The sequence below is a fragment of the Anopheles arabiensis genome, chromosome 3, assembly GCF_016920715.1.
Source record: "Anopheles arabiensis isolate DONGOLA chromosome 3, AaraD3, whole genome shotgun sequence".
Classification (NCBI taxonomy): Eukaryota; Metazoa; Arthropoda; class Insecta; order Diptera; family Culicidae; genus Anopheles; species Anopheles arabiensis.
In genome coordinates, this window is record NC_053518.1 from 11825287 (window position 1) to 11838432 (window position 13146).

The window sequence follows — 13146 nt, forward strand, 5'->3', positions numbered from 1 at the left end:
TATATCAGAGCACAGCTATAAAAGTTATAATTTGTAGGTTCACAGATCTAAGATCCTTTGCAAGTGTTTGATATTTTGGAAACTTCAAACCTGCGAATTTTCGAAAAATAGACCAAAGTTTAGCAAAACTCCCGTGTACAAAAATGATCCAGATCACCAAATGTTAAGTTTTTGACTAGTTTATTGTTGCTAGTTAGCTACCAAAACCATTAAAGCCACTGAGTGCTAAAATACGATAAACATCTTTCGAATGTCAGACATGATCTAATCTAATAGCCCGTTACGTCCAAAAAGAAGAAGGTTCATTTGCATTCTGCGTTGTCGACAGCTGCCATAATTCACCCTACTAACCCAACAGAAAACAATAATGATTTTACCATCAGTCAGCGAGTATCTATGACATCATGAAAGCTACTGGTAGCATTCCAGCATCCGCCAAAAATCAGTGGTGAGCAAACTTTGCAGCTGAATGTGTCCCAAAAACATACCCGCGTAGTCCCACGTGAAGAGATCATACCAGCATCAAAATGTGTGAAGAATCAAAAACATTGCCAACCACTGACCGAAAAAGGGGGATCCCAGCTGTGTGTATCAGACAGTAATCTAACTGGTTTTGCACTGTTATAGGCAAGCTGGTCTGCGGAAGCACTGGTCTGGCAGAGCGACTACCATAACGTACCGCCCGTGGAATTCGGCATCCATAAATAATAAGCTAAGATTACCATTTAGCAACTAACGTCTATGTTTGTCTAGGTTCGGTGCCTGCCTGCTGCTGCTGCTACCTGAACCAGACAACGATCTTTGGCCATCTTTCGTTATCACAGTCCATGTACGGAACATCCGGCAAGGTTCATGTGAGCGAGGTTCACCTTCGTGGAGCATTGGCTTGTAGGTTGGGTTGAACCACTTGCTTGAATCGAGCTGCGATCTTGCCTTTATGAAAATCCAACCCTAAACAGTACGCAAAATGGAACCATCCGTCGTTTGTATGCTTTGAATCTGAGCGAGGTTGAGAGAAATTGGCGAATCGTGAGTCGGAAAACGCCGACGAGCAAAGATTCCTCCCCTCGCGGTGAAAGGCCGTTCAAATTAGCCGGCTTGTTGTTGTGGCGATCGGATGCTGCGTGGGGGGAGCCGAGTGCCGTGTGACTGACTGGTGTGTTGCGCCACACTCCCGAAAAGCAGCGGCAAAACCGTCCCGTCTAAATCCGTCCCAGCCAGCGTGTGGGTGTGTGTGTGTGTCGCTCATCTCGCGGGGACTATCAAACGTCGCGTTAGACTAACACACTATCATGCGGTGTTGCATCCAACGTTGAACCTTTGATTGCTCTCTAGCGCCGCGTGTGAGACACACTTGATGATTTTTGATGTATTAAATCCCGACGTGTGTCCACTATAACGCCTTGTGCTGATGACGTATAGTGCACCGTGTGCTGCTCGGCAGTGTGAGTGTCACGTCACTGCTTGCCAGTAGTGTAGAAGGCCAGCACACAGTGCGTGTCTAATCTTGCGTGATGCTGCAAAATCCCGCTCCCGCTCAGTGCGAGTGGTTGTGTGTGTGTTTGTGTGCGAAAGGCAAGCAGCGAGCAGAAGACGCGCCGAACCCGAACCCGCTGCTAATGGTAGTATCAGTGCAAACAGTTTGGCGATCGGTCGCGCAGCAGTGAAGGCTCTCTCGTGCGCTGCCGTGTTTAATCCCACGACCAAGGCGCCAGGTTGTGTTCTTGTGTGCGCGCTTCGTTAATGATCAGTATTTGCACCTTGGCCCTGTGTGTGACGTAGAGTGCAATTGAATTTTTTTTTTTTTGCATTATAAAATACGCATTTTTTGAGAAGTGGACCCAAACCAGTGTCCGGTCCAGTGTGCCGCGGGGCAGTGTGCGCACAAGCGAAAGAGAGTTTAAGATAAAGCGGTGCTATCAAATCCCACCAACGATAATGTAACAGGTTTTCTGCTGAGGCGACAGTTGCGACAGTGGTGGTAAACAAGCACAAGCAGCAGCAGAGCAAAAAGGCTCTGAAATGAGCCAACAAATGTGAACAAATTTCAACAATTGGAGTTGAAAATCATAGCTACAACAGAATAATGTACACTGCGACACGTTTAGGCGTTGCAGTAGTAGTAGCAGTAGTAGTTTATTAGTAGTGCAAACAACGTGTAAAGGTTTCAATCGGTTCTAACGTTCACAGTGTGTACACACGCCATACGCCACGTCCCGTAGGTGTGTGTTCTCGAACGTTTCTTCGAGTGAGCGTTACGTTACGTTATTTTTTACGTTGTTTTGTGTGTTTGTTTCGCTTTCGGTGCTCAAAACAACAGGGAATTTTTGCGGCGTGTCCGAGCAAACTCAGCTACTCGTTCCCTCGGCTGCAGTGGTGTTTGTTGGCAATATTTTTAGTTCGAAATAACGATAATAAGATCAGGGCCGTGTGTGCGCGAGTGAATAACGTCGTTATTTTTTGTTTTGTCCCCCAGGGGAGGAAAAATAGAACCTGCCTGCTCTGAGACGGGATTGTTGTAGGTGGTGATGTTGAGATCATAAAAAAATATACATTTTTCGTCTATTGAAAAGTAGCTTATTCCGATGTTCGATGATGCGTGGTGTGATGTGTCGTCCCATCTACGTTAGCAGCGCGGTCGATCGAGCAGAACAATCTGTCTGGTGATGCGGTGTGGCTTCTTATCTTGCTTGGCAAACCCCTCTTTTGTCAGTGGCTTATATGGTGCGTGTGTGAGTGTTTGTCCCTGTGCAAGCGTATAATTCTCTCGCTCACCTGTGAGGAGCGTCTCCCGCCCCATTTCTATCACGGTTTCTATGTCGTGTTCGTGCGCTAATGTGTGCGTATCGAACCGATTTTAGTATCCTAGACGGATTTGTTTATGTTTACGCTCGCGTGAACTCCGCGCGCGCTTATTCACCCTCGGCCGGGGGTGAAATCATACGGATGCGCGATTTTTCGCACGAAGCACACCGAACAGACACAAATCACATTGGAATCTCGTTATGGGTGTGCGCGTCGGGCCGTCGTCGTGCCTAGTCACGGCCGGAGCGCATATGTGCCGCTGTTTCACCTAAACACTTTCAGCCCAGTGGCAGAGATCTTGCTTTTGACCTTGGTCTCGTTCGTGCTTTGGTGTGTGAGGGGGGAAAAACGGTGGAAAACCGATCATACACCACCCTCGGTCTACATGGTAGAATAATTGGTTCGACCGTAAGATGTTTCCGATCATCTGTGTGCGTGTGTGTTTTGTTTGTGCACATGCAGGCCGTTTGTGGTTGGATGGGAAAAGGAAAATGTGAAACCGGACTGCGCACGACCCATTGCCGATTAGTCACACAATGGTGGAGGCTATTTTAAGCCAGCGCGGTCTCAGATTGGAGTGTGTAAAGAAGAAAGCATCTTTAGAACTCGTTTGGAAGGGAAACAAACACATGAGAAATTGTATAGCGCTTTTTCTGAAGCGAAGAATATTTCCTTGTAATGAATGTTTTCGAAACCAATTTTTACTTTTTGGTCAGATCGCCTATGAAGTCTTGTTTTGGCAAACAGTTCTATTTAACTTCAAAATTTAAAGCCATTTTTTTCATCAATTGATGTATAATTTCTCTTTTCCATTGTTCAAATTGGCTTAGTACTTGTGCCAAATGCGTTAGATTTTCGTATCTATTTCGCTAGCAGGCCATACTCCTTCCATTGTGCGAGCTTGCCTGCGTAGTTTTGATGTCTAAAAATAATTTCTTGCAAAGGTGCGTCAGGTAAAAAAATAGAAGTACTGTCTGGCACGCGTACACATTACGATTTAGGATTGAATGGTTTCGCAGATCTTTATTTTTCAACATGCTTTTCAATGATTGTTCACATTTTGATTTGAACTTGATCTGAATGCCATGTTTTTTAGGAAATAATTCTTTTTTTGTTATTAAATATTTAAAATGAGATAAAGTATGATCGTGAACATTTATGATTAAGGAATTATTACAGAATTATGACATTTGTTGTAATTCTTTGGATAATTTAATATTTAAACTGTTTTTTGCCTTCATGTCCTTGGTCATGTATTGTTTTATTTAATTATTTTCGTGAAGTCGCCAACTTTGTTTATTTTGTTTATAGGCTTAACGACCATCATTTTCACCAATGCTGTCGTTTGGCATTGTTCGATGTTCCAAACCAACAAGAGCATTAACTGTTAATGGCTGTTTGATGTTATGTTTGTCTTTTTCTGCATCCGAGATGTGTCCCCCTGGTGTCATCGTGCACTAATTGTTATGGCAGTGACCGCATAAGAGCTAAGGGTGTCATAAAATGTACGATCAGTAATAAAAATTCCACCAGAGCTGTGTGCGCTCCATAGATGGAGAGGTGGAGGGCGTGGTGGCAGTAAACTGACTTTCATTAATTAATCCTTACGATGTTTGCAGAATTGTCTGTGACCCGCTCTCGAGACGACGAATAAGCTACTTTTTGATGAATGAAAATAATAAGAGCGTCAATTAATTGTGTTTAAGCAGAGCTTGTAAAACTCCGGCAAGGAATGAGTGTAATTCCGATAAGTTAGTTCCGTTGTATCAGTATTAACAAGCATACAAAGAAGCAGTTATACGGGAAGTTTATAAAACAAACAAAAGAAAGCATATACATTAAGTGCATTCACAAGGAACGCAACTGTTTGTAGTAACACACACACACACGCCCACCAGCTAGCGAACCACGTTGGTTGTGCAATTGCGAGGATGGCGTCAAAGATGTCCCGCACCACCCCAACGAAAGGAATCGTCGGAGGAGGAGGAGGCCGGGCGGAAGGTTTCGAAGATTATTTGGGTGAGTGTGACACGATCGTGTCTTGGGTCTGCCGTGCGGGAATCAGATTGCCCAATTCTTCATTGCGTTTTCTCTTGGTTCCTCGCAAGCAAAACCAAAATGCAACGCAACCGGTACCGCGCCTGACTGTTGAGCAATCGTTAGGTAAAGTGTGTAGCGGGAGATCATTTTGAAAGGCGTTATTTATAGGAGCAGAGTTTATCCCGGCATTAATTCGGAGGAGTGGAAGTGGAACGAATGCATCTTGGAAGTGACAAAATAGCGCTCACCTGCGCGCCCCGAATCTACGCATCAATCAAACCAAATGCGTAAAACTCCAAATGCGACGCATCAACAGTTGGCGGTTGCTCCACTTTTCCAACGCGCAGCGTGTCATCCGGCACGTGCAGCAGCAGCAACACTACTTCCCTCCTCCTTCCTGGTGCACTCCAGCGAGGCAAGGGCAAACGGAATCAATATTTTTGCATCTCGGGTCGGGTCTCCTTACGCCTCTCCCCGTGTGCGCATTAAATTGACCTGTTGGAGCACACACACAGAGACGAGACACACACTCCGGCATCCTTACTGGGGTGGGTGGGATGGGTTTTAAATTGCACTTCTCCACTTTTGCGTTCGCTGTCGATCGGTTTTTGATATTTATAGCCGCAACACGGGGGGCCAGCGGCGCAGTTGAACTCATTTTCTAATGTGCATCCAATTGAGAGATGGCGACCGAAAGCGTGTAAAATGCAATCCGTAGACGACGTTTGTATGATGCAAAACGTTGTTGGGTATGCTCTAGGCAGAAAGTTTGAATTTCAATGCATTTCTTTGTAATTGGGGAGCAAACTTTCTTTACAAAGAAATTGCATTCACTTCGATTTCAAACGAGTTTTGCAAAATTGGTACATATTTCCTATTTCAATGGCTTTATTACAGTATGAATACATGTATTAGCTGTTCTTTGTTACATTCCTTTGTTCTTAAAAAAGGATTGAGTCATCTTTGCTTAGAGTGCTCTATCAATTTTACATAGAAATGACTGCTTCCCTGCTATAATAAGATGTTTGTTGCTAATGTTTTCTCCAATGAGTGAAATTAGAGAAATTAGAATAATTGTTAGATATGGGTATTTCAAATTATTGACACGTTGTTGTTGGATACATCTGAATCCCAATGTCGTAAAATGAATATTTTCAAAATAAATACATGCATCTCCATAGTTAATTACTATATTGAACAAATTAACGTTTGCATTAAAACAAATAGACAAAATTGGTTGATGTTGCATGGATTCATTTTAACTTGCTTTTACAAACTTTCTCCCGCATTATCAATCTTTGCAAACTATGAGTTCCTGGACAAAATTTGACGCCTCTATCAACCGACCTCTAACGGTGATGGCCAAAACAGTGAAGCAACTTCGTTCAGGAGCGTGCGCGATCATAAAACTGTATCCCGCAGAGTCTAAAAGGTACTTCGTGGGTCAGTTTGTGGACATCGTGTATGCCTGTTTCGGCATCTACAACATTTCGGCGCTATTAGACAACAATCAGAATACCGAAAGAAGGTCCGGTACAGAATGGCCGACAGCGAATTGAGGTTTCAAAGGAAGCTGAAAATGAAGACTGTGAGACTACATCGCTGCGTTAGCTTGGCCGGGAGATTGGAATAGTGAATAGTATCTGAGAAACATAAACAAAAATATCAGGAAGAAGATATAGATAGGGTCCCCAGGCATCCTTGAGACAAGTCGCCAAAACTCAATTCGACCTTTTCAAGCCAATTTTGTGTGAATTGCTATATGACACCCTAGTACGCGAACCATCCAATATGCCCCAGCGGTATTCCATCAAAATTTTCTGGACCAACACGATAGAAAAGCTCTACTCCAATAATTTTGCCTATAAAACTGAAGAGAGGAGCTATTAAAAATCGAGATAGATCTTCGAGATAGATGCCTGTACGCATGTCTTCGTCCGCACGGGCGAAACTTCCGGATTTGAATGTCTCAAGGTCGTAGATTTACTTTCGCAAGAAATCTTAAATAATAACCATTCAAAGGATGCTCATGGAAAGAAATGATCTCTCTTAGTATTTTTTTCTATAGCCAACTGAAAAATGTCCATTATTTCATGCAAACGTTATTCATGTTTCATGTTTGATGCTTCTCCAAAGCTACCCGAGTCCTCCAAGCTCCATCATTCCAAGACTACGGATACTTTAAAGCTAAAACAACTGTCATCTTTAATGATACATGAATCATCTAAGCTTTTAAATAGTGCTTAGTAGTGCAGTGTCCCTCAAGTAGCAAGGAATGTGACTATCCGACTACATCATACTTAATAAGTCGCGAAATTCTGTAAAGACCAGTATGACCGCGTAGGTCGTAACGCCAAAAAGAAGAAGAAGAAGTTATTATTAAAACCTTTATCAATAAATTATTCATAAGTCATCCGTCAGCTTGAAAAATAATTCGAAGTTATGAGATAATTGAAAATTGACAAATATTGTAGAAAAACTGCTTCTTTGGTTCATCAGATCAGATGGTTCATTCTCTTCCTCTTCCTCCTTTATGTCGTGGGACTACCCTACACTCTTTTTAAAAGGTTTCTAGCATTTGTTCTCAAGTTTATTATACCGTAGAAGTAAGAAATATAAATGATACTATCCTAAGGATCTAAGGGATCTTACCTTGCTTACTTGTTCGCAAATCAATAAAGCTTCATAAACCCATTGACTATAGAGATTCATTGATAACAACAAAATGTTCAAATGCATTAATATTTTGAGATTTGTGATGACTTTCAAAACAGAATTCGATTTGACCCTTAGGTTAATTAGAATGGATTAATAAGAACTATAACTATTAAACTATTGAAGTCAAGTAAATAGGCTTTTTCACAAAGCTCATACAGTCGTATAGTTATTCTGATAGATATCAAGTTTCTTTCCTTTTAAATTTGAAATAACAAAAACCTAAAACATTTTCGGTTCAACCCAAAAACATATTGCCAATGTATCAATAGAAACAAACGTGTGCGCTTATTTCTTTATCGGCCGGAACCTTATCGTCTATCCGCGCACAGTGTGTCTTTTACACCAGCGCACCACTTTTCCCAATTAACGCAATGTGTACCAAAACCTTTCATAACAAGAACGTCTCGCGCAACAACAACAGCGGTGTATTTACCAACGCCAACCGTACACAAGTAAATGTGGAACGCCGCGCCGTTTCATTAACAAAAATCTTCTTCCACGTGTAACAAAAAAAAAAAAACGAACACGCTTGTCCTCCCCGCGCCAACCGCGCGTTTGGAGTGACATTCCGCAAAAGTTCGTCATCAAGTGCGCGGTTTGTTGGGTTGCGGTTGGGTTATCTTCCGTTTTGCGGTTTATCGTTTTTTTGTGTGGCAGCGTAGAAGAAAAAAGGGGAAAAGGGTGAAGAAAAAAATCTAACAACTGCTCGTACAGTAGTAGTAGCCGACGTCGTCGTCGTTGCTGTTCCGCACACCGTACCGTATCTATGGTGATATTGTCGTGTGCAAGACAAGCGCGACATATATAGCGACACCGTTTGCTCCGCGTGCTCCAGAACGAGCAGGAGAAAAAAAGACACACACATATGAGACACCACAAAGGGGAGAGATCTTCCACCCTGTGGTGCCGTTTGAGGCTTTCGCGATGCGCCAGTTGAACAGTGGCCGTCACCGAACGAGCCGGACGAATTCTGCAAACACAAACGCATTCCGACAGCGTGTCCGTTAGCGTACTTCGCGCCATCACCACCCAACCCCCCAGAGAAAGCCGGTGGCGCTTGGTTGCAACTTCCAGCCGCTGTGTGTGTGTCGTGCCACAAGCGTCAAGTGGATCAAGTTCTTGCTTACTCATCAACAAACAAAACGGCTTTCCGGGCTGTGGAATAAAACCTCTTCCCAGTTGAAGCCCCAAACGGTGCACTGATGCGCGACCCAAAGATGGAACAAATAACGTACGAAAGTGTGCAGGAAAACTGTCAAGATTTTCTCGGTACGGTTAAGAGAGCGAAGGATGAAGTGTGTGGGACAGATCGAAGAAGGAATGTCAGTGCGTGATTGATCGATCGAAAGCGTGTGACTTAAAGCTCTGTGTTCCGTGTCTGGTTGCTCCAGTTTTACTTTTCATGCATTATTCATTTGATATATGTGTTTTTCTAACGTGTACGTGTTGCTTTCACTCTTTGCAGATGCACTTCTTGCCGACCTTCAGAACACGGTCCCCGGACACAATCAGCAGCAGCATGGTGGTGGCGGTGCCTCATCCGTTCCCGGATATGGTAGCTTGAATGGAGTTCGGAACAAGCAGCAGACGAGTCCCGTTCCGGTACGTATCAGACATTTGCGGGGTTGTGTACGATCAACCGTGATCAGTGATCGAGTTTTGTACGAAATATACGAAAGGAAGCACGATAATCTCGAGAAGAAGAAGAAGATGAAGGGGAAAACCCTGTCATGTTTAAACCTTTTCAAGGTGATGTGTCATTGAGTGAGTTGCTCCCATTAATCGACGAAGAGGAGCAGCAAATGCTTGCTTATTCAGAGTGTGTGCAAACACAAGTGCATTTGCTGCGTCAAAACGACAAACACAACCACTCGCTCTCTCTCACTCTCACGATGCAAACGATGCATTTCTTGAAAGTGCGCGCACAACGAAAGAGAAGATCACGCTACTTGGTGCAGTTGCAGTTTCTTTCTACAGACGCACACACATGTACCAGACCGCTCTCGGTACTTGCTGCTCTCTTATTTCCTGCCCTTTCCCTCCCGAGCTGGCTGTGTGAATCAAAGTTGCAGAAGTACGTTGTATTCGTGTGTGTGTGTGTGTAAGTGGTGCAACGTGCAAGTGCATGAATGGATGTGTGAATGGGTTGGAGCTGTGTGTGGCCTCTTGCAAGCATGCCCTCCTGGTACCGGACTTACATCGTGTTGGCAATATCGGTCGATTGAACGCTAGAAAAAAAACGAAAGTAACTCTCGCGTCGCACGGTGTAAAAGTCAGTGGTGTGGTTAGTCTAGCGATGCCGATTCCGTTTACGTCTGGTGCAAGGAACTACAGTTAAGGCGCTCAGAGTTTTTGCATTCACGGCGGTAATGCAATATGCCTGTTTCTTTCTGTAAAATGGTTTAGACAGAAAAGTCATCTTACTTGACGCGGTAGTTGATCATCGACGTGAGATGATACAACTCATTTACTGTTTTTACTGTAAAGGTTTGATGATAAATAGTTGAACGATAAGCAGAAGAAACAAATTCTTCCCCCGTGAGACGTAGATTACTGCACGTTGATGCAAGTGAAGCTTCTACGAACCCGTGGCATTACTTGGAGTTGAGTGAATCATGCGGTTGACATGAGTTTCTGAGCGGCCGAGAGACAATTAGCAAAGTGGAACGCTCCGTCTAGACGTTGGAGAGATGTGCACACGTATACCCGTTTCCTGTGAGACATTAGCCAAATTGTCTTATTCAATCTCAAGCACACGCAATGCTGTCGAACGCTGCTGCAACTATTGCCCGGCGGACGAGCGACGATGGATAGATGCTGGTGAATAAATCCGTCACCAATGACAGCCTCCCCCCCCCGTGTTGGATGTGCTCCAAAGGTGTCGCTTGGCTTTGAAGAAACCGCCAAAATTAATTGATTTTACCTTTTTGCGACTAATTGAGATTTACGCTTTCGCAAGTAATTGAAGATGATAATTATGAATTAATTTAGTGGACATGGAAATTGAAATTAGTTGAAGTGAGTTTTGTATGAATTTTGGATTCTTTAGATTCAGATTCAGATAACACTTATTACAGTTTGCATTTCATAGTAGCTATTAAATTAGAAATCAAATAAAATTGCTGTTTATAGGTATATACTTCATATGTGTTTCCATTTTGCTCCTCTCTTTACAGCAAACATATCAAAACACCACCGCCAAAACGGTAACCGAGTCGCGTGCGACCAACGGCTACAATGGCTCACTGCCCAGGTCGACGACACCGCACAACTCCTTGCCACGGTCCAGCACGCCCCAGAAACTGCAAACGTCTGCTTCCGGCAATCTGTCCGAGCTGGATTCGCTGCTGCAGGACTTGAGCAGCGCCCGGTACGGCAATGTCGCCGAGAAGCGTAAGTCAGCCCCCACCTGTGCTGTGCGTGTTTCACGGTGCACTAATTGAATTCTTGCCATTTGCAGAACCGAGCAACGCCATCGTCACTAGTCCATCTCCGTATGCCATTAACGATAGCATTAAGCGACCGTCGGTCGACAGCCTGCTGGAGGAGCTAAGCAATGCGCACTCCAACCCAATCTATGCGGTCCCGCACGGGTAAGTGTGCATGCGCCGGTTCGGATTCGGATAGTAATTGCTGCTGCACACCCGCAACTGTATCTAATGGCGTTTATTTCCCCACTCGCTCGTTTCATTTTTAGGAATCAAAATGCAAACCAACCCGGTCGGCAAGTCACGATAACGGTGCGTGAAACTACGACGGAAAAGCTTACCGGTACACCAAGCGCACAGTATCAAAATCAGCGTAAGTACAGTTATCACACCACGCTACACCATTCTTAGAAGGGAAGGATGTAGGAATGCAAAGAGAGAAGAATGAATGTCAGCCTTGTTTGCACGTTAACGTGAAATCAAAAATGCACAAAATCAACGGCACATTTTATTGCTCTGAGATAAAAATGGTTCAAGACCGTTAAAGAAAGCAATTAGTAAAGCTTAGATAACAAAATTAGAATTAAAAACCGCTTATCTTGCCGGCTTGTCTAAGAAAATTCCGTCAGTTTTAATTCCGATGAACGTTTCATTTTCAAATTTACATTGAAAAATGATAAGCAATTATGTGTAATCTTTATCAGCTGTGCAAAAAAGGATAAAAGTATATCGGATAATACATTTATTGCTGGGCGAAACGTGTGCTTAGCACATCCTATTTATATAATTAGAATAGAAAAAACCTTTAAAAACAAAACCACCCTTTTCTAATCATCAATATTGCATTAGCTCAATGTTTATTTTCACAAAATATGAAACTTTAATGGAAAAGTGCAAAACTGTAAATTCATAAGTTTTTACATTTTTAAAATATTTAATGTGAATATTAATCTACGAGCCACCCTGTGGCGAAACTACACTCTCTGCATTATATGCGCCTACAGAGTATGCAACCCGCACATCAAGATACAACCGTTCAACAACATTGTCGCCACGAACGAATTTAATGATTTGTTTTCTCTCTTGTTGCTCTCTATCGCTCTCTCTCTCTCTCTCTCTCTCTCTCTCTCACCCATTCAGTGTACCAACAACAGCTGGCCCAAAACGAGTCGCACACTTCGTCGGCCACGAAGGAATTGGACGATCTGATGGCGTCACTGTCGGACTTCAAGGTAATTTGCGCGTTGTTTGCGCTTTGTTTATGTTTCAGTTTGTTTGCATCCTTTCGTAACGGGACAAAATTAGCGGCGTGTAGGAAAAAAAAACAAACTGTGCACACAAACCGAATGGTTATTAGACGCGCCCGAGTCGTCGTTCGGTTGCTAGTACATTTGGCTGCCTCTTTTTATCAAGATGGCTAGGTGGGAAGCAGTTTTTCATCTGCAGTGTATGATTAATTATGCCGCCGGAAGGTATCTTCTGTGGGTGTTGAACACAGTCGGACGAATATTTGCACTCAAATATATTGCGAACGGTTTTTTGCCATGTTGTGCATTCAGCTGTAGTGGTTCTCCGAGTTATAGCCGATCGGTTTTACAATGGCATCAGAGAAGTGCAGAATCCACGGTCAAGTTGTGTAGTAGTGGGAGACGTTGTCTCGTTGTGCTAAACCACCATGCGTCTCCATGTACTGACAGTTTTATGACATTCGCCTGTCGTCGGCTTTAAGCTGTATGATTTCGTTACATTGCGAGTGTGGCGGATGCACTGCACCGTGCCTCACCTGTTAAACTATGCCACGCTTCGTCAACGAAATCGGCACCGTTACGGAACGGAAGTGAGCAGGGTCGAGATCATCTCTGCCACATCTCTGCGACCAGCGAACAAAACGCCCTTTTGGCAGCGGTGCTTGACGTATGGATATTTTCCTTCACTCTTTGCTGGGTGTCGCTTCCCCGGCACTAAATGTTCATCAGAGCCGGGTGCCAAAGTTATCCAATTTACAATTTCTCTCTGGTTCGTTTCGCTTCACTTTTTGGCCATGGAATATTTTCTTTCCAAAAGGCCGCTTATTGGCGCTATTTTGAGTGGCGCAAACGAGTACAGGAATCATAATTTCCCTTCCTTCATTCGTCATTAAATTGACATTTTTGCA

The 13146-nt window shown here is 43.6% G+C and overlaps 1 protein-coding gene across 8 annotated transcripts in view; it reads left to right on the forward strand.

Moving 5' to 3' along the window:
- LOC120901499 (leupaxin) overlaps positions 1–13146 on the forward strand; it is a 70653-nt gene that overhangs the window by 40012 nt on the left and 17495 nt on the right. For 3 of the 8 annotated variants that reach the window (XM_040309497.1, XM_040309494.1, XM_040309498.1), the window contains exons 2-6: positions 9029–9165; positions 10740–10956; positions 11024–11156; positions 11261–11364; positions 12132–12223. In XM_040309497.1, coding sequence (XP_040165431.1) covers positions 9029–9165; positions 10740–10956; positions 11024–11156; positions 11261–11364; positions 12132–12223 — 683 coding nt within the window. Of the gene's footprint in view, positions 1–1631; positions 1770–4438; positions 4825–8490; positions 8833–9028; positions 9166–10739; positions 10957–11023; positions 11157–11260; positions 11365–12131; positions 12224–13146 lie in introns of those variants that run through there. The other 5 variants (XM_040309493.1, XM_040309492.1, XM_040309495.1 and 2 more) reach the window with 5 other exon arrangements.